Consider the following 24,868-nt stretch of genomic DNA (forward strand, 5'->3'; position numbering starts at 1 on the left):
ACCCAGGGTCGTTGCAGAGGAGAGCGAGGAGAGAGGGGGAGGGGGAGATACGTCATTCATTCACCGACGACACCCCTTCACCAGCTTCTCTCTGCTCTCTCCCTCGCCCATAGAGCCGCACCGGCGCATGCGAATTCCTGATCGGCAAGCGCTTGGGTATGCCTCAGCCCAAGTCACCGCCGAGCCTCAATGTGTACGGCGTACGACTGTGCTCTGAAGAAAGCGGAGCACAGGTAGGGAAGAGGCAGGCCTCCTCCGCCGCGCGCCATCGAGCGCAGAAGCGAGAAAGAGGGAAAGAGCACCGCTTCTTTTTTCCTCATGCCGTACGCGTTCAGCGTCCTCTGCGCCCCCGCTCGGCCTCCCGCGCCTTTTTTTGTTCGCTCCTTCCTTCTCTCTCGGGGTGCTCATCCTCTTCTGCTCGCACTGCGAGACCCCGTCCATGCGACTCTGAAGGGGGAGAGAGGGGGAGGGAGCGGGGATGGATGAAAGGACGCTGAGAAACACGGTAGAGGTCGTGGCCTCCGCTGGCAGACCTCCGTTCTTTTGCCTTTCCCGTTTCGAAGGGGCGCATAGAACCAAAGAATTCAATACGTGATGTGATGGCCATCAACACGCGAGAGGGGAAGCGGAGAGGAAAACATCGAAAAGAGGGGGAGGAGAGAGGGGGCAAAACAGATGGTGAGTACAGCGGTAAAAAAAAAAGAGAGGGAAACGGAGGTCCGGCCCTTCAGTCGAGAACAAAAAGGGGGAGAGAGGGGGGAGGAGGGGGGAGATGGCACAAAGCCCTCCCCACCCTTCCCCTTCTCCCTCTCTCCGTATGCATTCGAGAAAAAGAGAGGAAAGGAGAGAGAGAGAAGGCGTTCGCGCGAAGGAAAAGGCGCCCTCGAAGAGGCAGCGGGGGGAGACACGCGCGAGTCGGCGAAGGAAAAGGCGCTACGTCTTCTCGGCGCAAGCAGACGGAGGGAGAACGCGATGGCGGCCGTCGAGGCAGAGATGGAGAGAAGCCAAGCGAAAGAGAGAGAGAGCCTCAGGCAACGCGATCCCTCCTGCCCTGCAGTTGTTCCGAGTAACGAAGTAGGGGGTGAGCATCACCTGGCGCGCCCGAGCGGTATACCGCGGCTGCACTGGCGCCTGCTCCTCTTCTGCGCTGCATGATGAAGCGCCCCCCTCCCTCCCCTCCTCCCCTCACGCATCCCCGTCGGCAGGTCCGCTTCCAAATTCAAAGGAAAAAGAAAGAGGCGTCGGTTGCCGCACTGCTTCGCATTGGGCTTAACGCCTTCTCAGCCCCGTTTCGTCTTCTATTTCGGTATCCGCAGAGAGGGAGAAAGGCTAGCAGGGAGAGAGGAGAGAGGAGAGGAAAACTGGAGGAACGAGGGAACGTCAGTGAAGTTGTGTATACGCAAAGAATGGGGCACCAGCAAGTAGACGAGACGCTAATACGCAAACAGTGGGCGGATCGACACCACGACCGGGGCAGCGGAAAGAGAGGGGCAAAAAAGGGCCGGAAAGGAACGAATTCGCTACCACATGCGGGGGAGAGACAGAGGCACACATCATCAGGACGAAGGCAGCCTGAGAGCAATGGGCGCTTTCAGAGAGAGAGGGAGAGGGAGAGAAAGAGAAACGCTCATACCGAGAGACAGTCAGACAGAAAGATTCCTCGGCCAAGCGCGAATGGGATCATGCTCCACTGTGAGGAGCAGTGTTGAAGGTTTAAGTGAAAAAAGGGGGGCTGCCGCACCTCTCTCGAGCGCGCACAGAAAAAGGGAGCGTCCAGACGTGCCTACTCCGCTCACGTCGAAAGCGAGAAGGAGAGGCAGGCACGACCCCTCACGGCTGAAATCATACCGATACGGGAGGAGAGTTGGTTGTCGCCCGCTCTTCCTCTTGCCTTGGGTGTGCGGTGCCTCCTTTCATCCCATCGCAAACGCATAAAGCCTTGCTGGTGGTGTGTGCAGCAGGCATGTGCGCCGCTTTCTTCTTTACGTGTGTAGGTGTGTGTGTGTGTGTTGTCTGCCTCACGCGCCGTTGATTCCTTCCATAGTCCTCCTCCCTCCCCCCTCTCTCTCTCTTACGACACCATCGCTCGTGCACATGCAGAGGCGAGTGGAAGAGAAAGAGAGCATGTAGCTACGGCCACATAGGACAGAGGGGTGCGTGTGTCCAAGACAAAGATTGGAAAGGCTACATGCGGAAGAGAAGTTGCGGAGTGGTGGGCAACGACGGAAACAATGAGGCAGGCCTAAAACGCAGGCTGATACATCCTGCGCTGCTGGCCACTCGGAGTGGCACACACACCCCATGCGTGCCTGCGCGCGGGTAAACGCATGTCAGAGGGGGGAAGTGGGGGAGGGGGCAAAGCTTACGAGGAATGCCCCCACCACCTTATCTCCTTCACCACCATCACCACAGGCGTGGCCGAGGAGGGAGAGGGGGGAGAGGCGCAGAAACAAGCCAGAAAAAAAAGAGGAATAAGAATAGGCAGTACACTCGAGGCCCCGGACGCGTTCGCGAACGCACCGCCGCAAAAAAAGGGGGGCACTCGATGCAGAGGACTCAGCGGAGGCGCAGTATGAGGGACAGAGGAGGAGGGGGGACACCAGCGACCCTAAACGAGCAGAAAGCAGCCACGGCAAGGCGAACCGCGTGCGTACCCTCACACGGGTAAGCGCCTCAGGCCCCGGATGTCGATGCGGGCCCCCTTCGGCACTGCATGGGGCCACCGCCTTGCCGTCTATGCTTTGAGCTTCTGCCTCCGCCGTATTCCGTGGAGGAGTGAACGCGCGACGCGGCCGGCACCCGGGGCAGGAGGGGCCACCTCCAGCGCTCCGAAGATGCCGCGAGCGCACTCGAGACCGGCGGCACCGCCTCCCCTCGCTTTCCAGCTAAGCCTTGCCATGCGCTCTGCTCCTCCGGCACACGTTGGCCGACGAGCAATTCGCGGCCAACAGACTCTCGTCCACTTTGATGCCGTATAGGAACGTGTGCGACTTCCACTCCTGCGGCACACAGCCACATAAGTTATTGCCCTGCAGAAAGACACCGTTCAGCGATGGCGAAGACGCCCAGGATACGGGAAGAGGCCCGGTTAGGTGGTTGTTCGATAGCGTGATGGAGTTAATGAACCTCAGCCTTGACCACGCCGGCGGCAGGGTGCCGGACAGTTGATTACCCCGGGCGTCGATGATGGTCAAGCGTGGGGCGCTGCCCCACGACGAAGGGAGCAACCCGGTCAGCCTGTTGTCGTTCAGGCACGCCCACGTCATGTAGCGCAGCTCACCCCACGAGTCAGGAATGGTGCCCGTCAGCTCATTGTCGTTCAGCAGGAGCCATTTCGCTGTCTTCATGTTCGACCACTCCGGCGGCAGGGTGCCCGTCAGCGAGTTCGAGTACAGCGAGATGTACTCGATGCGCGACAGGCCTCCCCAACTCGCCGGCAGCGTTCCCTTCAAGACTCCTTTGCCGAAGCTGAGGCTGATGGACGTGACGCGCACTTGGCCGACAACAACGTCGGAGGGTATATCCGGCAGCTGCACCACAGCTGTCTCATCCAGGTAGAGGTCCACGCCTTTAGTCGTGCAGGACGTGTAGACCCATTCACAGAAGTCCCCAGAGGGAAGCTTCTCCAGAAGCGGGTTCGCATCCACGAAGGCCTGAAGGAACTTGAGCGTGTTCATCTGCTGCACGGCGGTGTAGCCCTTGAACGGCGAGTCCGCACCGCGCACGAGCGACAGGAGGAGGCAGAAGGTGAGAGCCAGAAGAAGGGCCGCAGCCCGCTGGCCCGGCATACCGCACCAGATACACATCCTTAGCGGCATGGAGCGCAGGAAGAGGGGAGGTATGGCGGGACGAAGAAGGGGGAAAGAAAAGAGAGCCAAAGGCCCGAGTTCGTCGATGCTATCGTTGTACTCGCGTACTGTAGCGTGAGAGAGGGGTGAAGAGGTGCCACCGTGATGGCGAGCGTCTAATGCAGTTAAGGGAGGCAGCGAAGTTTGATGCTCTCGATGCGGATGGCGATGCTCGTGGCTTCGACGAGACGTTGTCTAGAGCTGCGTCGCTTCGCCAGACAGCAAGCACCAGTGGGTGGGCCGGCGGCGCTCGCGCGTACGCAGACAGCGGTGACAACGTCGGAATGAATCACAAGAGAGGTGAGGGCTCAGCCCACTAGCAAGGAGACAATAAAAAGAGGTAAGGAAAGCTTAGAGAGGAAGGGGAAAGGGGAAAAGAGGGGAACGCGGAGGGGGAGACGGGGTGTGGTCAGTGTAATGGGGCTCTGAGGACAGGCGCAGTAAAGTGCGTTAAAAGGTGCCCCAGAGAGTTGGGGAGGAGAGAGAGATAAAAAAAGGGAAGGGGTGGTGCACAGAGGAGGCCACAAACACAGAAAAAAAGAGAGGGGAGAGAGGGGAGGGGAAAAGAGGAGCAGAACGGAAGCAGAGGGAGCGACAGAGAGGAGGGCGCACGAAGAGTGGCGCTGCTTCTTTTGTTCTTCGGTTACGCGCACGTCTGCAACGTCCCGCGTACGTCCACGCGTGTGTCTGCTGGCCTCGTGCGAGTCCTCGTGTGCTGGGGCGTCGTCGCTGCACTTACACCCCCTCCTTTGCCTCGCGTCTCTGATACCCTCTCTTTCTCTCTCTCACCGCCCAATTTTTTATGCGGCGGTCCTCCGTCGATAGGGCGTCGCCCTCTCTCGAAGGAAACGTACAGCCGGACAAGAGAAGATAGGAGGAGAAAAGCAAATTAAAAAAAAACTGAGGGAGGGGCGGCAACGAAAGCGCGCGTGCGCACAATCGAGGCACCGAGTGCGAAACCAAAAAAGGAGAGGGAGGGAGGGAGGGAGGGAGAGGCGGTGTAATCGAGAGCTGATGGCAAAGGTACGCGTTCTCTTTTCTTTTTTAAGCTCCTCATGCAGAGATGTGCGGGGGGTGAGGGGGGCGAATAGGCGCGCCATGCCGATTTCGTTGTGTTTTGTTGTCCGAGTCGGGCCACCCGAAAGAGAGCAGAGAGGACGTACACATGAGAGTAAGCGGTGGAGGAGTGTCATGAGGAGGAGAGAAGAGGAGGGGCAGCGAGACATGGGCCTCACCGAGGGCGCAAAGGGCGTCGACGGATGGGGGAAGGGGAGGAGAGGGGGAAGTTGTAGCCCGTTGGGCGCTACGTATTGCCTCGCTCCGGTAGGCGTTGCTCGTCTCACGGCAACACTACACACATACTCGCGCGGCTGGTGCGGCACGAATGCTGGCAAGGGAAACTGCAGCAGTGACTTTTGATGACCGCTGCACATCACCGTGACTGATCTCAGAGAGGGGAGGGGGGCCGCAGATGGAACAGAAAGAAAGATGCACATGCGGCAGAGGACAAGACACGCAACAGCTGCTCTCCCGTCCCCCACCCCTCATCTCTCTACCCCCTTTTTTCTCCTCCATTCAGAGACTTTGAAATGTTTTGATTTTGTATGTGGGGAGCCGTTGATGCGTTCTCTTCGATGCATGCGATGCAGTCAGATGCCGTCGCGCGCGCCTCCAGTGGCGGACGCCCTACCCCTCTTCAGCACAAGGGCGCCGTTACGCCATAAGCAACCTGTGCTTATGCCGGAAGGGGCCCCTGGCGGCACGCGTTGCCAAGGCCGAAAACGTGGGGCAAGGAGCGGCTTGTCCGTCATGCAGGCCAGCTGCCCAGCACCTTAATGACGGCTGGGAGAAGCGCGAAGGGTGCAGCGGAAGGGTAGCAGGGAGCACGCATCTACAGCTGTCTGTGGCCAGAAGAAACAGAATGCGGCCCACTTTGGAGATGCTCAGGGCAAACCGCACGGCGTGTGGCGCACAAAGGAATGTCGCGAAGTGCAATGGGGTAGAGGAGAGGTGAAACGGCAATGCGAGTCGAGACGCGTCCACGACACGGTGCAGCTGCCAGCATCGAAAGAGGCTCTCTGTCGATTCGGCTGAGCTTTGCGGCGGTGCGGAGAGGTCAGAGAAGGGCACGAGTGCGTTTCGAAAGGCGCCTCTTGCTGTGGCGCCACAGAAGCGGACGGAGAGGGAAAAGGAGTTAGCGACAAAGGCAGCAAGGACGCGCATTGAAATGCAGAGAGTACCGCTGTCTTTTTTTTGCCCGCCTTCCTCGGCGCCGCCACAGCTAAAGGCGCTTCGCTTTCCCTCCGCCGACCGGGAGAGGGGAGGGGGGCGATAGGGTAAGGGTAAGGACACTCACTATCACATGGCCAACGCGAAGGATGTCCGCCGCATACCCCCGGTCGGAGAGCGGGGCAGAGAAGCCACCGGAGAATCACAGCGGCGAGAGAAGCGATTCCCACACCGCTTCTGCGCCATGAGCGCGTTAGGCGTGGCGAGGCAACAGCATAGCCCACTGGAGGGCTCAGCCCTTCCCTTCTTGGCACTGTCAGCGAAGAAGATGCACCAGACCCAGAGCTACTTCTCCATCAGCGCATGCCTCACTGCGTGCTGCCACGCATCCGGGTAGGAGCACACAAATAAGTAGTTGCCAGCGACCACACCGCGGTAGCCCAGCCCCTCTGTATCGTGCGCGCACCTCAGCTGGAAGACACTGCGCTCCACTGCCGCCACAGCACATGCCACCTCTACCTGTGCTTGCATGGCTTCGTCACTCGCAGAGAGCCTTAGAGCCGACGAAGGCGGGGCGCCATGCGCCAAGTTCAGTGCCTCTCGCGGCGAAGCATCATGCCTGGCCTCCGAGGCCTGCGACGCAGGCCCACTCGATGGCGCTGCGTCGCTACCTCCTTGGGGCCGTCGCCTCTCATGCCCCTTCGTTGTGATTGTCGACGCAACCTCAGCCAAGTCGGTGAACAGCATGCACGGCACTAAGTAAGGTGAGTCGCGGCCCCCTATGGCGGTCAAGGGAAGTATGAAGCCACCGCAGACGTGTCTCCATCCTACATCGGACAGCGCACTGTAGCGCAGTAGCCCTTCGCTCGCGCAGGTGCTGCCACTCGCACACGCCGACGACGATGTGAGCGCGATAGATACGGACGCTGGCGAGGGAGACGAGCCAGCGCTAGTGTGCTCGCTTCTCCCGTTCCCACCCTGCGGACTGCGTCGGTGCGTACACCCGCCCCTGGTGGCGCACCGCAGAACCTCTTGTGCCATCTGCACGTGGGACGGTGACGGGGCCGGTCCTCTGCGGCACAGCGCGTCCAGGCTGTGACCGGTACGCAGCGGCTGCCCGAAGTGACGCTGCACCAGCGCGCTCAAGAGTGCCGGGGCGTGCGTTCGCGGCACTAAGCAGAGGGAGCACCACCCCCTCTTCAGCGATGCACACCCGTACAGGGCTGATGGCGCAGTCACCGTCTGCCGCTCACGTACTGGCTGCTGCGAGGCGGCCAAGCAAGCGCCTTGGCCAGCGTCGCCAAGGCTCGCGTGGCGAAGCGGCCGCTCCAGGACGCTTGACTCAAAGATACACGCTGCAGCCTCTTCAAGGGTCACCGTTCGTGCTGCCCCTGCCACCGCTGACAGGACGTGCGGCGCGTCAGCGGAGGGAAAGGGAAGCCCTGAGCCGCGCCGATGATATGAGAGCAACAACGCACTTGAGCTCCACACTGAAGAGGGCGTAGAAGCACTTGGCATGGGACGCGACGCCGCGATCATGGAGACTGCAGGCGACTCGGTGCACAGCTCCACCATGCCAGTAGTGGCATCCTCAGCCCTCCCCATTGACAGCGATTCATGGCTCTGGCCAGAGGTAGCTGTAGTGCCCTCTCGATGAACGAGTGCGCTGTCGCCACTCTGTCTCGTGAGCGGGACTCGGGGCTCGACGGACATCGAGGCATTGGCCATGTCATGCCGGGCGAGATACGCATGACGAATCGCATGCAGATGTGCGACTTGAGCCGCTGGGCAACCATAGCACAGCAGCATCACAGGCGCCTCGGGCTCTCGACAAGACCATGACAACACCGCAGCAGACACGCAAGCCACTTCCGTACTGCGCGCACTGGTGGCGTCACCACCGCCATGGTCACCGCTCTGCGCGGCCACATCAATGCGCTTGCTCGGACGGCCATTGGGCGCATGCGTCCTGGCGACGCTCTCGTCCACGCCAGCCATCAAAGGGAAAAGAAAATGGTCGGCCGTGTCGCCACCGGTGATGAGCATATGAAAGTTGAGCCCGCGCGCGGAAACGGAGGACGCAGCGGCGGCGCTTTCCTGGCTGTGCCTCCCCGAAGCACGAAGGCACGCCTCACCCCGCCCGCTAGAGACGCCTGCGCGGATGGGTGGGCCACTTCTCATGCTCGGCTGAGCGGACGCATCGGGTGCCGATGCGTGAGGGTTCTCAGCAGCGTTCGTGGTGATACTGCCGCGGTGGTGCTGGCGGAGGAGTGCAGCCCACCACGTAGCGACAAGTGCCGTCGCGGGTGCCGGACGCCACAAGATATCCTCCGCGTAGACGCAGCAGCGCAACGGCGCGCCGCTGTTGCTCCTTACTCCACTAGCGCAACGCGCCCACGCTACAGCTGCCGCCTTTACGGCGGCGGCGAGGCTGTTACCTGTCGACGTCACCACCGTCAGCAAAGGCACGCGGGGCTCAATAATCGGCAGAAACGCTTCACCCTCTGCCCTTTCACCGCTGATGATCACCATCTCCTGAAACGCCTCAGCCGAAGTCCCCCGCGGCCCGCGACTGTGAAGGTGTGTCACCTCTCCTTCGAAGCGCTGCCGCAGCAGCTCCAGGCGCTCTTTTCTCTCCCTTGGACCGAGACGCTGATGGGGCGCGGCGAAAAATTCTGTACCCCCCGCCTCCTCCGCCGCACGCACGAGCCCAACGCTCAACGGCGCCACCGGTCCTCTCCTTACCGCTGAGAAGCCGCTGTTGTCAGCATTGACATCAAGATAGAGCCAAGAAGGTGCAGACAGCACCCCCTCCGTCGACGGACCCGATCGATGTGAATCAAGGCTCCACGTCAGGTACATCTGCGCCTCCTCGAGCTCCGCCAAGATGCACGAGATGGGGACCCCAGTTTGTAAGGACTCGGCCCCGGCGAGAAGCTGATGATGCTCAGTGAGAACGTGACGGATCAGCACTAAATTGGCGGCGATGGAGGCGGCCTCTGTGCTTCCTCCGCCAGAGGGCGTCTCGCAGGAACCGGTACGCATCCCCTGCACGTCCCTCGAAAGCGTGAAGTTCGTCGCGTGTGAGTCGACCAAGCCTGCGCGCTCTGTTGCACCGCGAGCTGCAAAGGTGCTGGAGGTCGCTAAGAGGTAACGTGTGCACCACCTCACGTCCTCTGGACTCACCGTGGGCACGGCATGAAGCGTGGAAAACTCGTTGGCGTTGAGCACCACCTCAGCGGGAGTACGCGCCGGCAGCCACTCCGCAGCCTCCACGTGCGCTGCCACCTCTGCATCGCTTTTGTGCCCTGCTGAAGAGGCAGCGACGGCGCCAGAGACGGGGTAGCGACGGAGAACGTGCCCGCGGACAAGGCCGGATGGGCTGCACAGCGGTACATAACTGCTGAGCTTCTGACCCCACAGGATGCAAAGAGCCCGAGTCGGCCCGCCTAGCATTGCACGAGAGGAGGGGGGAAGGGCGGTGAGTCCGTCCTTGGAAGAAAGGCAACCTTTCGCATAAAGAGAGAGAAAGACGCAGGGAGAGAACGATTCAGAGAGTCGCAAGAGAAGACGCTCGACGGCGGCGCGCACCTCTGACACTATTAGCGCTCGACCGGCACGCTGCATGTACCTGTGCGGGCGCACTCTTGGTCGCATTTCAGCAAACGTTTGCTTCGCCCGGCGCGTCCGCGTCCGCCATACGAAGGCCCCGCGCGACGCAGACGCCGCACATTTCGCACGCCCCCGCGCCTTTGTCGCCCACGGGAGTGAAGTCACTCGCGCCTTGCACGTCGCTCACCCCCGACCCTCTCGCTTTCCCCACGCCGTGCTCTGATGCGATGCACCTTGCCGGCCGTCGCGGGCACTGCATGCACAGAGCGCCTTTGCACCCGCTCGCACGCCTCACGACGGCGCGGCTGTCGCAACGGGGGGGACTCGCCGCCTTCCCTCCCCATTCCCACCGGTGCGGCCGGAGGGCCGCCTGCGGGGGTGGCTTGGCCACGGGTGCCACGGCAAGCGGGGGGTGATGCCATGCCTCGGTGGCCGCAGCGGGATTCGCCCCGCACGTGAGCCCGCCTTCTATTCGCAGGAGGTGTGGGAGTGTCGATAAGGGCTGAGCCGTCGACACGATGAGTAATGGGAGGGTGCGAGCTCCAGCACAACCGAAAGTCTCGCCACAGCGCCAGTCCGCGCCTGTCCGTAGGCAGTGAAAGCGTCCGCAGCAGTCGCCCCCCCTCCCCCTTGCCGGGGGCGGAGCTGCAGGCTGCTCAACGTTCCCCAGAGGGGGGAGGGGGGCGCTGGTCCCCCCCGGCGTCGGCAAACGCTGTGGTAGACGGCATCACAGAAGCGTGCGGCCACAGAAAGAAGGCGACATGGAGAGAAACCTCGAGTGAGGCACGGAGAGGGCGAGCGAGCGAGAGATGAAGGAGGCGCCAAAGAGGGTGGGCCGTTGGGGTCAAAGCGGCCAGGGGAAGGAAGGACACTGGGAGGAGCACGAAAAAAAAAGGCTGCGTGTAGGGCAATGGCGTGTGGCGCACAGCGCTTCGCTGCTGTTTATGCGGTGTGCTTTTTCACGGAGACGACAAGAAAGGCATTCCGGTCTATTTCCGCCACTGGTGGGGAGAGAGCGCGCGAAATACGCGTGTACATTTTTTTCTCTTGTGCCGTTGTTCTTTTTTTTTCACCTGGGCAGGGGAGGGCAGGGCAGGGGAGGGGGCGCGATGTATCGTATCAGTCCCACACACTTCCATCGCTGCGGCACTCGCTCTCTACCGCCATCCACCACTGCCGCCAGCGCTCAGCCTGGGACACAAGCAGCCCCCCTCCTCCTCCTTCCCTGTGAAAGCGGCAGCAACGTGCCCGCGTGCGCCGAAAGAAAAGAGGGAAAGGATGCACCGTATAAAGGCATTTCACGAAAAGGGGGAAAGAGGACCAAGGCGGAGGAGCGGTAGTGCACGGACTCGCTGTCGGCGAGCGACAGAGCTGTTGCCAATGAACAAAGAAGGGACAAGATACGGCGCGTGCTACGTCAGGAGCGAGGTGCGAGCGCGCCAGGGATATACGCACAGAGCGAGAAAGCAATGGTGACCGTCACATGGCCCATCAGCGGCTGTGATAGGTCCCCTTCTTCACCTTCCCCGCACCCCTCCATTCCATCGCGCGCCTCGCTGTGCTGCTCCTCGCCATCCGCACCACCCGAAAAGCCCACAGAGAACAGAGAAGCAAATGGGGGCCACAAAGTGAGAGAGAGAGGGAGGGAGAGGGAGGGAGAGGGGGAGGGATCGACGATCCAAGAAAGAAAAAGTTGGGCGAATGAAAGGAGGAGGGGGAGGGGAGGGGGAAGGGGTGGGGCAGACAGTACCCTCGAACACGTCCACCGAGCATACTCAGCCTCGCACCCTCTGCGGCCACATGATCAAACACAGAAGGTGTAAAAGGCTCACGCGCATAGATTCAACCATCTTAAGACACGCTCAGGGATGTGCCTCGTGCGTGTGCATGTGTGCTGCGGTCGCCTCTTAGCACACACACACACACAACTAAAGCACTTGCTCTCCCGCGCACTTTCCACTGGCATGCACGCATCCTCCAGTGGTGAGAGTCACGCGGCTGGTGCCAAGCGCAGGATGGGTAAAGCGTAAATGGCCTTGCGGGGGGTCTAGCGCATGTGCTTCTACTTGGCCACTGAAACGTTAAACTATTGGGAGCTGCCTCACGCCCTCACCCATCCCACTCCATGCAGTCACACAGACGCTATCGGCACGCATTACTCTCCTCGCTGGGCTGCAGTGTAGCGTGCAGGGCTTCAGAGCCCGTAAAGGAAATGGGGGGTGCGCGGGAGAGAGACAGGTGCGTGATTGGTGGGGGGGCTGCGAAGCGCCTCCCCTTATGGATGCTGGCACGGGTCCTGCGGGCGAGGGAGTGAGGGCATGGGGGAAGGAAGAAGGTGTCCGCTCACCGAGGCGTCTCTCCTTTCGTCGACCGGTAGCAATGATCACAGAGGGCGGCACGCGCGCCTGCACACCTCATCAGCTCGCGCGGTCACTGTTCTATGCGCGGCCTCGGATGCCGCGTTATGTGCACGTGTTTGCGCATATCGGGTGGTGAGCCCTCAAAGCACGAGCCACACGGAGGTGGAGGAGGAGGACGGTTAGCGGGGGGGCGGGGCAGAGACTGCGGATAAGACATGAACGATTCACTGGCGAAAACGACGAAAAAGAGAAGCACAAAGAGAGAAAAAAAAACAGAAGGGAAAGCGAAGACGCGATGTGCCCCCAACCGCAGAGGGGCGTGGGATGGGCCCCTTCGCCCCCGTTCCGCCTTCTCGGCTCCCCTTCCCTCGGTGAGCCGAGCACAAACCATGGTCAGCGGCACCACACAGGAGGGGATGGGGCACGCGGCGGAAAGAGAGAAGGTAAATGAAAAAAAGGAATACCGAACGCGCTTTCCCTGCCTCTGGCGTGGGTATGCGTGTGCCCCCTTACCTCTAGTAGACAGCCAGCGGCGTGGACAATCCACAGAAGACGAGGGGGTCGAGCCGCGATCGCTGCACACACACACACACATACATCGAAACGCCCAGGCACATGAGCGCATGTGAGTTCAGGCACGCATCGGCTCACATTAAGCTTCACTCGCATCCGTGAGTTTCGAAAAAGGCTCGGTAACAGGCCCGGCGCAGCCGTCGACCAACTACGGAAACAGAAGCGAAAAAATGTACGGAAGAGGGGGGCCACAGGGGCGCTATTCAGTCGCCGCGTACAAGGAAAAGACACGTGGCAGGGAAAGAGCAAATTAGCACGGCATGCCCTGCGCGCGCGTCTGCGCATGAATATGTTCGTGGGCTTCCACCGCCGGTAAGCTCTTCCCCTCTCCTCCTTCTTCATCGCTGCCCTACACCGCCTCGCTGCGGGCAGAGCTGAATGGCTCGTTGCTCTCTGTATATGGGTCTGTACTGGCCTCATCCTCCCCCTTAGGAGAGGTAATGGAAGTGGGGGCGCGACAGCGGTGCCAGAGCACGAGCACCACCGCCACACCGATGATCAGGCAGCCGCCGAGAGCGCCGAGCACCGCCCACAGGACGGTCAGGCTCCTGCCAGATGGCTTGGCGGAAGGAGGAGGGGAGGAGGGGGCAGTGGTCGGTGCTGCCGACTCGGAGGGTGACAGCGACGAAGAGGATGCTGAGGCAGCGCAGTCATTCTCCGTGGCGCACGCGGCCGCAGTGACGGAGGCATCCACAGAAACTGTCAGCGACAACCACGACGCAGGCACGCAGCCGCAGAAGGCGTTGGAAGTGAGGAACACGAACGCCTGCGCCGGCAGCGACCCCCACGCCTCGGGCAGCGACCCACCCAACTTGTTAGAGGAAAGAGTCATTATATGCAGTGACCCCATGCTGCTCCACTCCGCTGGCAACGTGCCGGAGAGAGAGTTGCTTCCCAAGTCCAGCGTCCCCAGCCCGCTCATGCTCCCCCAGGCCGCGGGCAGCGATCCCGACAGCGCGTTCGCCATCATCATAAGCGTCCTGAGAGACCTCATGGCCGTCCACTCAGCAGGAAGGGGACCGGAAAGCTGATTCGTATCCAAGTACACCGTGGTCAAGGATGTCATTCCGCCCCACGCAGCTGGAAGGGTGCCGCTGATCGCGTTGCCGTGCAGGTCGACCGACTGCATCTTGGCGAGGCGGCCCCAGCTGGCAGGCAACGTACCGCTCACCTTCGTGTCCGCGTTGCAGATGCGCACATTGGTCAGAGCAACTAGCGAGCCATCGATGCTCTCGCTCAGCTCTGGCAGCGTCATGCTCGAAGTCAGCGGGAAGTCGATGAGGTCTAGTTCAATTCCACCAGCAGTGCACGTAATGCCGGTCCACGCGCAGTAGTTCGAGCCAGTCCACACACCCTGCAGATCAGCCGACCCACTCCTGAGGGCCCGGAGGAACTTGAGCGTGTTCGACTGTTCCAGACTCAGAGCACCATCGCCGCTGCCGCAGACGTTCGTTGTGGCGCAGTCGTCGGCCCCCATCCAGTCGTCAGCAAATAAAACCAGCGATGCCCATTGCTCCGGCACACAGCCGCAGAAAGCGTTGCCATTCAAGGAGACCGTTGACAGCGTGGGCGCCGTACCCCATGAAGCAGGTAGCGAGCCGCTCAGGTCGTTGAAGGAAAGCGTTAGAGATGATAAAGAGCTCAGCCTGTCCCACTCTGCAGGCAGCGCCCCCGACAGCGTGTTGTTACCGAGTGACAGTGTCCTCAGCGTCGTCATCTCGCCCCACTCCGCAGGCAGTGTGCCGAATAGTGTGTTCGCCGACAGGCTCAACGTCTCGATCGAGCCCATATTAGCCCAAGATACCGGCAGCGTCCCGCTCAGCGAGTTTTCGTACAGCGCCAGCGTCCTCAGTGACGTCATGCTCGACCACGCAGCCGGGAGAGGCCCACTCAGGCGATTCGTGTTCAGGTACAGCCTTGACAGCGCCTCCATGCTGCTCCATGACGTGGGAAGGGACCCGGAGATCGCGTTGTTCAGCAGATTGAGAAGCTCCAGCGAGCCCATACTCACCCACGACGCGGGAAGGGTCCCGCTCAGCGAGTTCGCCGATAGCCTGAGCTCCTTCAGCGCCGCCATGCACGCCCACGCAGCCGGGAGGCTCCCCGTAAGTGTGTTGCGCGTCAGGTAGAGCCCCGTCAGCGCCGTCATGCTGCACCACGACGCAGGCAGAGTGCCAGAGATCTCGTTGTGCTCAAGCTCAATCACGTGAATCTGAGCGAGGCTCGACCAGCTCTCCGGCAGCGTCCCTGACAGCGACGCATGCTGGTTGGAGATGCGCAACTCGCGCACCATCACCTGCGAGCCGTCGATGTCGTCACCGAGCTCCTGCAGCGTCACAGAGGGCCCGAGAGCATGGCTCGACAGGTCAACCTTCACCGTTGCGTCGTCCAGGCACGTCACACCCGGCCAACGGCAGAACCCGGTCCCCGTCCATGTCGACTGCAGCCCGGTGGCGCCGCTCATGAACCGCTGCAGAAACTTCACCGTGTTTGACTGCTGCTCCGCAGTAAAGTCACTGGAAGTGGCGGCCTGTGCTTGGAGCGACTTGTGCACGTCGGTCATGATCAGTAGGAGTACCGCCGCGGCAATGACGCGCCGGAGCCGGGAGTGGACGGACCTCATGCTTGTTTTTTGCGCTGACAGACAGGGAGAAGGGGAAGAGGTAGCACGCTGCGGAGAGGAAAGAAAAACAATTGAAAAAAAGAGGCACAAGCGATGGGCGATGGCAGCGCCGAGTCTGTGGGAAGGCGACGCAGCAGAGCTCAGAGATCGTCGGATGCCAAAGCCGGCAAGAGGGATAAGGGAGGAGCGGAGAGAGAGAAAAAAAAACGACAGTGCGCACACAGGTCCTTTACGTCGGACGTGGTGGTCTGTGTTCGTGTGGCACCGCTGAGAGGTGAGGCAGGCGTCACGTCCGCTGGGGCGCGAAGCAACAGACCTCCAGTTGAAGAGGAAGGGAAGAGAAAGTGAGTTGGATGCACCGATGCAAAAGGGACGAAGAAGTTGATTTGTTTTACATGTGCACGCGCACAGGGAGGGGGGAGGAAGACAGAGAAGAGGGGATGCGAGCACGATAGTGCAGGCCCGGTTGTGTGTTGGAGAGAGAGAGGGGAGGGGAGGAAGTCGGAGGAAAAGGACGCGCTGTACAAAAGAATGAGACTGACAAAAAGAAGCTTAAAAAAAAAAGAGCTGCTTCAAACGGGAAGACGTCAACCGTCTCCGTCTGAGTATGTGGGGAAGGAGGAGGAGAGGGAGAGGGCGATACAAAGTGCTCGTGGCCGTTAATATGTGCTCGTTTGTTTTCTTCTCCTGCCACCTGTGTCTCTGCCTGCAGTTGTGTGTGTGTATGTGTGTGTGCGGCGAGCGCCTATTTGACTTCCTTCGGTTCGTTGGAAGTGGATAGGAATCGGTTACGCTTTTTTTCTCAAGAAACGCCACTGCTGTTATTTCCGTTGAGGTCGCACTGCTGTGGAGGGTGACCGCCCTCTTCCACTGTCCCCACCCCCGATCGATCGGGGGTCCGCGACGAGGAAGAAAAAGAGGGAGGGGGAGGGAGACGGCGATCCGCTTCGGTGGGAAGGACGTGGGATGCGGAGGGGAATTGGTGGAAAGAAGGGTGAAAAGGGGGGCAATATGTGTTATAAATTCTCTTTGCCTGCGAACTTTATTGGTCTTTGCAGTGTGTCGTAGCACTCACAGACGAGCAAGCAGCGGGAGAGAGAGGGGGGCGTCAACGGGGCCGACAAGCTGGTGTGTGCGAATGCGTTGAATGGGCTGTGCGGGGGAGTGAGCCGTGTAGTGGTGGCCCATGGCGAACGACGCAGGATGTAGAGCAGAGATGCGGACGGGCACAACGAATGAGGGAGAGACAGGCGAGACGGAATAATGGAAGAGATGAAGGCGGAAGTAAGCGCGCTACATGGGGCAAGAGAGAGAGAGACAGGCCGTACGTCGCCTCTGAATCAGCGATGTACGTAGCACCAGCGAAGAGTATACACATATGTATATATATGTGTGTGCGTGTGTGTTGGGGGTAGGAAAGGAAGCACTTGCTGCGTATGGCCGGGTATGCAGCAAGCAGCGGGAGAGATGACGCGGTGGTGCAACAAGCAGACGCTCCCAGAACGGGCTGTTCCACCGAGGTAAGAGCGTGCCCTTCTCGCATGCTGCCTCACCTTCCCCCCCTCGCACCGCACACTCGCTTTTTTTTGTTTGTGTGGGGGGGCTTTACGCTGAGCGTTTAAGAGCTCGGAAGCACACATGAGCTATGCATGGTGACGTAGAAAAGCACGACACAGTGAGTCTTTCCTTCCTGTGACCTTCCAAGTCTCCACCTGGCGCTCCGCTCGCGTGTTTCCAACTGAAGCGTTCCAACAAAAAAAAGAGGGGAGGGAGAGACGGGTGCGGCGCGAACGCGCAGTACCGACAGCCCTCTACGCACACGCACGCGGAGGAGCCTTCTTTTTTAGACGATAGCAGGCCAAAACAAATGTTGCAAGAGACAAAAGAAGGCATCGGAACGGGAATAAAACGCTGAACACGTGCCACGTCTCCCTGTCGCGCACCGCAGGGAGTGGGAGAGAGACAGACGCGCTTGAAGATCGCCCGCGCAGACGTGGCAGTGCCCTCTTCCGCACCGCTGTGTACCGGATTGGGGGAGCGCTGCACACACGCAGAAGGGAGAGAGAAGGCAAAGGAGACGGCCGCTTGGTGTTCGGTGTTCGTCTATATTTTTTTTGCTCACCTTCACCTCTCCTTTGCGCACCGCCGCAAGAGGGAAAGAGAGAGAAAAAAGGCGCGTAACGGTGGTGCAATGCCCTTTTCTGCGGTAGAAGTAGGAAGGAGGGCGAAGGCGATAGACAGAGAAGACATGGCGCGCACAAGAGAAAGGCAATGAGGCGAATCAGGCGAAACGGGGGTGAATTGACAGCGCAGGGCAGTGCGTTGGGCCTCCTAGGGCAGCAACGAGAAAGCGGCCCTGAAGGAGAGCGAAGGATGCTGGAGACGGCGAGGGGCGACAAGTCGTGTTGTGGAGGTGGACAGAGAATAAAAAGAGCTGCATCGCGTCTTTCCTTGCTTGCTACGGACGACGTTTCTGTGGGCGCAGCGGTGCCGATGCGTGTAGTACGGGGCAGCGCTCATGCCACATGCGTCAATGCCCCATTGCAGCTCCATCACTACGGCTGTCGTTGGCGTAACGCCTCCGGCGAGGTTCTGATGTGCTGAGCGACTGCCTTGGCCCCGGTACGTTCGGTGAACGGTAGAGCAGTCGCACGCGCTCAGCCCACTACCGATGCGTGTTGTGCAGGTGCGGGTATCGAGATTGCCAGGAGCCCACCTCCGCGCACGCGCAGCGGCACGAGAGATGCCAGCAGCCACCGCACGAGTAAGATGCGCCTGGCCAAATGCCGGCAGGTCAGAGGCGTGCGGGAGAAGAGCGAGCGTCTCCGCGGGTGTGTGTCGAAGGAGTGCCGGAGAGGAGAAAGCCGTTGCAAGCGCCGGCCCTTTCTCGGCTCCCCCACCCCACCCCACTCGCCGTGCCGCGGCTGGTAAAAGAGGACGGGAAAAGGCGGAGGCGCGGCGCGGAGAGGGACTGTCAGCGCCGGCAGGAGGGGGCGGGCGTGCAAAGGGGAAGAAGGCAGAGAGGTGCGGAAGAGAGCAGTGGCGAGAGAACGTTGAGGCGAACGACGTCGGAATGGAATGAGCAGTTCAGCCGCGCCTAAGAAAGAGGGGAGGGGGATGCGCGCCTTCGCTGCGAGCGTCACGTGACGGAGAGTAGACAGCGGAGAGCGTGCGGAATGCATGTGGCCGTGCGTACCACTCTATGCGCACCTGAGAAGCGCGTTCGCGCACGATAAAAACACATGCATGGGAGCAGGTAGGAGCTGAAACAGCGCACACTAGAAGTGGGGTCCGCATCGAATCGCATGTCGGGGACAGCGTGTGAGTCACATAAATGGAGTGGGGGCGGTGAGAGAAAGCAGCGCACGATTCTTATGGGCAGTGATAGTGAAGCACACGAAGAGAGACACGTGGTGATGGCCCACCACGACAAAGAGCCCTGGGGAAGACAGCACCATAAAGGCGGAGGCAACACCTCTTTCTAGTCGACGTCAGCGCGCGCGCGCGTGAGTGAGGAATGCGGCGATGTAAGCGAGAATGCTGCTGTCGCAGTCTCCACCCCACCCCACATACAGGCCTCGTGGGAGCGTGCACGTGGCAGACGGGCACTTTTTTATCTGGTGGTGTCCACGTCGGTGAGCACAAAGGCGCGCCTGCGCAACACCGCCTGTCCCTCCGCATCTTACCCGTGTGCGTGGATGGTCAACGCGTTGAGAGCAGTGGAGCACGAGGATGCAGATCGTGCCTCTGTGGGAGGCGGAGCAACAGACAAAAGCCGCCGAGGAGTTCGATGCCCGCAACCTCTGTGACGTGAATGCACCTTGTTACGCAGACAGACACACAGACAGCGACGCATGCACGGCCGTTGTCTAGCAGAGGGCCGTCCACAGCAACGAGCACCGCCACGCAACGAAAGAGCACACACGCACACAGAAAAGGGAAACGACAAATTCAGTGAATCGAACCCCGCAAAGGCGGCACGCAGGCGACGCGGCGTGAGCTGCAGTGCGATGGACTCGAGGACGGGGAGAAAAGGAAAGAAAGCGAGGCGGCGAGAGAGGGGGTGCCCCCCTTCGCGCAGTACCAGAAGAGACGACAGCAGCAGGAGCAGCAGCGGGAATGGCGCATGCGCACAAAGCAGCCTCACAACGGCAGCGCAGAGAAGGAAGCGAACTCACACTGGGGTGAGTGGGCGCTTGGGAGAGGGCCGCCGGTCCTCTCGTCTGCCCCCCCTTTCGCCCAAGTCATGCCAGGCGCCACTATAGCACAATACGATTCTGAAGGGCTGCTACGACCTCAGATACACTCGTAATACCGCATCGATCGATGTGCACGTAGCGCAACTCTGGCAGCAGCTGTAGCCCAGCCAAGGACCCGGTGAGGTTTCGGCACGATGAGAGGCGTAAAGTGCGCAACGAAGGAAAAGGCGCAAGCAGCGGCGGCGCAGATGAGGCCACTACTGATCCTGGCGTGACGGCGCCGGGTGATCTTGATTGACACTGCGGCAGTGAGGTCAGCTCAGCCACACTCTCGGCTGTTATTCCATGGCAATTACAGAGGGAAAGCTCCAGCAAGAACGGCAGCACACTCAACTCCACGAGGCTGCAAATATTCACACAGCCGTCCAGCACGAGTCTCCGGAAGCCACTGGCGCGCAGGGGAGAGCAGACAAGGAAAGCGTCCACCTGGCGGAGCCCGGTTGTGAGCAGCGGAGGCCCTTCTGCCACACGCCGCACGGCTGCGACGTCCTCCGTCGCCGAGCCGCCCTCCTGCGGCAGGTCTGAGCGCAAAAGAGGAGGAGCCCTCTGTGGCCCGTCGCCACCGCGGCTAGAGAGAGCCGACGAGAGAAAGCGCTCCCCACTCTCATTGGCCTCCACCCCACTCCTCCTGCCATCCCCAGCATTGCGAGCTCCAATCCAACCACGCACGTCCGTGCCTGTAATGCGGCCACTATGCGCGTTGCAACCGCTGCCGTCCACTTCTGCCAAGCTTGGGATGAGCTGCAAAACACGCATATCATGCACACCTTTGCAGGCGAGGAGACGCAGCTGCGCAAGGCTGGTACTGCGGTGCAGGCCGAGAAGCCCTTGGCTGGTAACATTGCTCGAAGATATGTCGAGCTTCGTCAAGTGCGGGCATAGCCCCAGCGCACCGACGGAAAAGATGCCGCGGCAGAACTGAAGCGAGAGAAGCCGCAGAGGCGGACCGCGACGACCTTGACCAGCCTTCTCATCCAGGCGCAGCGCGCTGAGGGAGTCGATCACCTCCGGCACATTTCGCGCAAGTTCCAGCCTTGCGCCTGCTGCTCTCTTGTCAGCAACCGCCAAGCCAGTGCACACGAACTTCACGAGCTCCGAGTCCGTTACAGCCGTTCTGCTCAAGTCGAGGCACATCAGCGACGGGAGCAGGCCCAGACGGTAAATGCGGCGCACGCGCGTGTGGGAAAGCAACAGCGTGTGCAGAGAAGAGGTGTAAAGCTCATCATCGCTATCCGGGAAGACATCGGTGACGTCGGGGCGGCGATTGCTGTCCTTCTCTGCGGCGCGGCTGTCATCACTGCGAGGGAGGGGACGGATGAAGCTGCGGCACCGACTTTGTCCCGTCACTCGCCTTGCCTCAGTACTGATAGGCCCGCCTTCTTGCTCCTCCGCATCGTCGCTGTCGTACAGTCCCGATCCCTGAGCGTTGAGCACCTCCAGCGTGGCGATCGCCATGATGTCACGCACATGATGCACTCCGGGACAGTTCTTCAGTGTCAGGTGAGTCAGCGAGGGGCAGAAGCGCAGCGCCGCGACCCCGACTGTGGTGACAGGTGTGTGGCTTACGTCAAGCCAACGCAAGTGTCGCAGATGGACGAGAGGGCTCAGGTCGGCAATTAGCGAACATGCAGAGCAGTTCAGCACTTGCAGCGCATGCGAGCCGCCGCTGCCTGGCGCCCTAGATGAGTTCCCCAGCACGTCCAGCACCTCCTGCCGCACCGCTGTGTCGCTAAGGTCAAGCACGCGCACGGAGGACAAGAGTGACACGGCCTCGACGTGCGCGATGGAGCCGCATGCGCGGAGGCAAAGGCGGCGAAACCGGTGCTGTGATGCCGTGGCGCCACTCCGGTACAGTTCTGCTGCGAACGCGTCGAGGTCGGCATCTCGGACACGCGTATGGGAGAGGGAGACGTTCTGAAGAGACGGCAGCCGTGCGAGCAGCAGTAGACTGCCGGCATCTCGAACGGCACTCGCGCTGCATCCGTCCAGGTCCACCGTGTGAAGGAACGCACTGTGCTCGAGACCGCTGAGCCACGGTCGGGGAGCAACCTCACCGGCACCGCGCCACTCACCCACCTCCATGGAGCAGCCACGGAGAGAAAGGTGCAGCAGTGAAGGCAGCTGGCCAACATCCCCGAGAGCGCACCTGAACTTGGTGTCTGTAAAGACGAGCGTAGTCAAACGCTCCCAAAGAAGAGGGAGTGGCGCCGCGAGCAGCCCAGGCAAGTCAACCGCAGTTATCCCCTTTTCTACTGCGCGAGCCTCCTCGACTCCTGCTGCGGTGCTCTCCGATGTAAGGGGAGATGACGATGCCACGGGCAGAGAGCCGCCACGAGCTTGGTGTGGCACTGCATCCTGTCCTCCCTCTAGGGGGCTTCGCATCACCCCTGCATCTTCCTCAGCTGCATCCGCGGCGCTTTCGGTAGCGTCGCCCACCTCCATCATCCCATCCTCGCGCTGAGCTCCGCTGCTGTCGCTGCTGCGGCTTCGGCTTTGGCCTGACTCGTGCAGACGCGCCCCCATGGCCACCGCAGAAACACGCAGCTCCTGCTGCCCGATCCAACAGCTCTGTCCACGAACCTCCCCATCGCGGCCCCGCTGCACCAGCGGATTTCGATGTATCGCAGCAGCGGAAGTGAGGGCCCTGTAAGGATTGCGCAAGTGACGGCATGCAAGTGCGTGCAGGACGCGCAGCTGCCGCGCACGGTCGGGCCTCGCTGAGTCAGGTGGCTGTTCCGATACCGGCGCGCCAGTTCCGGTGGCAAGCAGTATTCCTCTGCTCGAGCGTAGATGGGTCATCAGAGTCCACAGGGTGGCATCTGTTAGCCCTGTTCCGGAGAGGTAGAGCTCCTCCAGTTGCACAAGACAGCGAACCAGCTCTGCGGCGGCTGCATCCACTTGCGGGCAGTAGCTCATATCAATCACACGCAGCGTCGCGCTCCGGCACAGGCCGCGCACGCCAGTGTCAGCGAGACTTGCGTTGAGGCTGACATCAGCGAGACGGAGCGAGGGCAACTCGCCAAGGAAACCAACGTCGTGCAGGGTCTCGGACGATATGAGGTGCACCTCCGTGATGTATCGCAAAACCAGCGTGCAGAGGTGAAGCCGTGCAGAAGCACTGCCTGCCATGCTGGCCATGCTCTGCATTTGTGGTTGGCGTCTCTCTAGCAGAGGCTCTCGTGAGCGCCCCTCCACTGGCGCACTCCCCGGGTTGCGGAGCTGAGCATTGAGCGTGTTCGATAGAGGCGACACCGACGGAGGCGGAAATTCCCTGGCCGACTGCCCCGCTGAGTCCACAGGCGCGGCCACCGATGCCCAACCCTCTCCGTTTCCTTTGTCAGCCCCCTCGAGGTGGATGTCCAGCAGCTGCAGATGCGCACAACACGGGCAGCGGAGAAACCCATCCCACCAGGGCGCCGCGCTGTCACACGCCGCGGATGACGATGACGACGGCGGAATCGGCGGCGCTTTACACTCGTAAAGATGGACAGCGGTCAGGAAAGAGGGACAGCAGCGGCGTGGCTGCTGCCCACCTTGAGCGGGCGGCGGGGATGGCACATCCAGATCTGCAGCGCCCTCCTTTGACAACTCAGCGGTAGTCATTGTCGGCCCCCGCGCTCGAGTCGAGCACGTGGCACTAGCCCTGCACCCTTCCGCCATGCGTAAGGGAAGGAATGCGGGGTGGTCACCATATGCGTAGAGGGGCGTCGGCGGTGGAGCGGCTACCGCTGCACACGACGGGCCATGCGAAACTTGCTGGGTGGCATCGCCTCTGGCGTCGCGGCAGACACCGTCGTGCGTGGCGTGGAAGCACGTTGGGGGAGAGGTGCCCATGCTAACCTGCCCCAGTACCAGAGGGCGGCTGAGCCACCAGTGCGAGTGCATCCAACTGCCGCCGTTCCGATAGCTTGTGATGTCCTTTTCGCAAGCTTTGCTGCACGTCGAGGAGGTTGCCTGCCTGCGCCGGCAATCCTCCTCCCGCTCCACTCCAGCCTCCCAATGGAGCACCCGCCGCCATGGTGACCGCGCACGCTCCTGCGCCGCAAGATCAGCACTTGGGAAAGCCGTAGCCGAAGAGGGGTCGGCGATGTAGTGGCCGGCATGGGGCACAGTCGATCGAACCAAGAAGGAAACGAGGCGGCCCACCAGGACACCGCCCAGGCGCCCAGCCCTCATGGCCGCCGAGCGGACGCTGGTGCCTGTGTAGGGGTAGTCCGCTAACGGAAGGAGGTCGCGCAGGGGACCTTCGCTGTCCAGATCAGGCTGCGCAGCCCCTGTGGTGATGACCGCAGCGGTGGTCGAGCTGCGGCGTTGCTTGAACCCGAAATAAGTGCGCGCGCGGCAGTGCCGCTGCGTGTGCTGCCAATGGCGAAGCGCCGCTGTGGCACGGTGGGCGCGGCCGAGCGACGCGACGGTGTTCCCTTTCTGTGTGCGTCGCGTTCGCAGCGGCCGTGGGTTTGCTCGACGCGGGATTGGAATGCCGTATCGAATCGTCCGTGATATCCCCTTCAAAGCTCATTGAATGCGCCTCGCTGCCTAACGGCTGCTCCCACGGCATGACTTGCTCCGCCAAGTCGGAGACCCACCAGTCCCCAAACGGCATCTGGCGTGCCCAATCCGTCCACACGGCCTGATACTCGCTCTCGGCGTCATCGTGGTCGAGCGCTCCAATAAGACGCGCCTCTGCGGCAATGCGGCAGCGTGGCTGAGCCGCGGCAAACGCCAGCGGCGCTCGCGATGGCCAGTAGTGGGCGAGCGCGCCCAGTGAGGCCAGCGACAGTTGGAGGTGCTGCTGCTCTTGGCGCTGCCAATTCTGCTGCTGCATCTCGGCGGATGCTAAAAGAGACGCCCTGGCAATCCTGTGCAGCACAGCTCGGTCTTGCTGCGCCACTCCCCACACGATACGCCGGTACTGTTACTGCTGCTGCTCACGCTACCGTAGTGGTCAATGGTGGTCCAGGAAAGGGATACGCAAAGACTGGCAGCGATGTCGCCTGTATGAGGAGGAGACGAACGAGAAAAGGCAGCAGAGAAGCAGCATCAAAGAGGGCACCTCTGCGGGGCACACGAACGAAGAGCGCTACACAAAAAAAAAAGAGGCGAGGGCTAAAGCAGGCGTCGAGAGAAAGGGGCGACGCGCACAAGAACGCAAAGAAGCGGAAGCCGCAGCCGACCAAGATGGCATCTCTCTTCGTTTCGAGCCGCTTACACACATGCGAAGGCGAAGAATCCGTCCGAACTGCTCTGGTGCCGTGCAGCTGGCGCTTCACCCTATGCGCTCGATCACTCGCTCACTCTATAGCTCTGCTCCTTCTCCGCCAGCAAGCACAGCCACAAACTTTCGTCTTCGCCCCTCTGTATTGT

General features: G+C 61.2%; 4 protein-coding genes across 4 annotated transcripts; all 4 read right to left on the reverse strand.

The window, feature by feature from the left end:
• Positions 1-6,422: 6,422 nt before the first annotated feature.
• On the reverse strand, positions 6,423-9,533 carry LSCM1_01451 (uncharacterized protein; the record flags this gene model as incomplete). The annotated part of the gene is made up of 1 exon (XM_067319062.1): positions 6,423-9,533. The coding sequence occupies one exon, from the start codon at positions 9,531-9,533 to the stop codon at positions 6,423-6,425; it is 3,111 nt and encodes a 1,036-aa protein (XP_067176341.1).
• A 3,438-nt stretch (positions 9,534-12,971) lies between these two features.
• On the reverse strand, positions 12,972-15,245 carry LSCM1_01452 (uncharacterized protein; the record flags this gene model as incomplete). The annotated part of the gene is made up of 1 exon (XM_067319063.1): positions 12,972-15,245. The coding sequence occupies one exon, from the start codon at positions 15,243-15,245 to the stop codon at positions 12,972-12,974; it is 2,274 nt and encodes a 757-aa protein (XP_067176342.1).
• A 4,259-nt stretch (positions 15,246-19,504) lies between these two features.
• On the reverse strand, positions 19,505-23,680 carry LSCM1_01453 (uncharacterized protein; the record flags this gene model as incomplete). The annotated part of the gene is made up of 1 exon (XM_067319064.1): positions 19,505-23,680. The coding sequence occupies one exon, from the start codon at positions 23,678-23,680 to the stop codon at positions 19,505-19,507; it is 4,176 nt and encodes a 1,391-aa protein (XP_067176343.1).
• Positions 23,681-23,762: 82 nt separating this feature from the next.
• Positions 23,763-24,329, reverse strand: LSCM1_01454 (uncharacterized protein; the record flags this gene model as incomplete). The annotated part of the gene is made up of 1 exon (XM_067319065.1): positions 23,763-24,329. One exon carries the CDS (start codon positions 24,327-24,329, stop codon positions 23,763-23,765), a length of 567 nt encoding a protein of 188 aa, XP_067176344.1.
• Positions 24,330-24,868: the final 539 nt, after the last annotated feature.

The sequence above is a fragment of the Leishmania martiniquensis genome, chromosome 31 (assembly GCF_017916325.1).
Source record: "Leishmania martiniquensis isolate LSCM1 chromosome 31, whole genome shotgun sequence".
Classification (NCBI taxonomy): Eukaryota; Euglenozoa; class Kinetoplastea; order Trypanosomatida; family Trypanosomatidae; genus Leishmania; species Leishmania martiniquensis.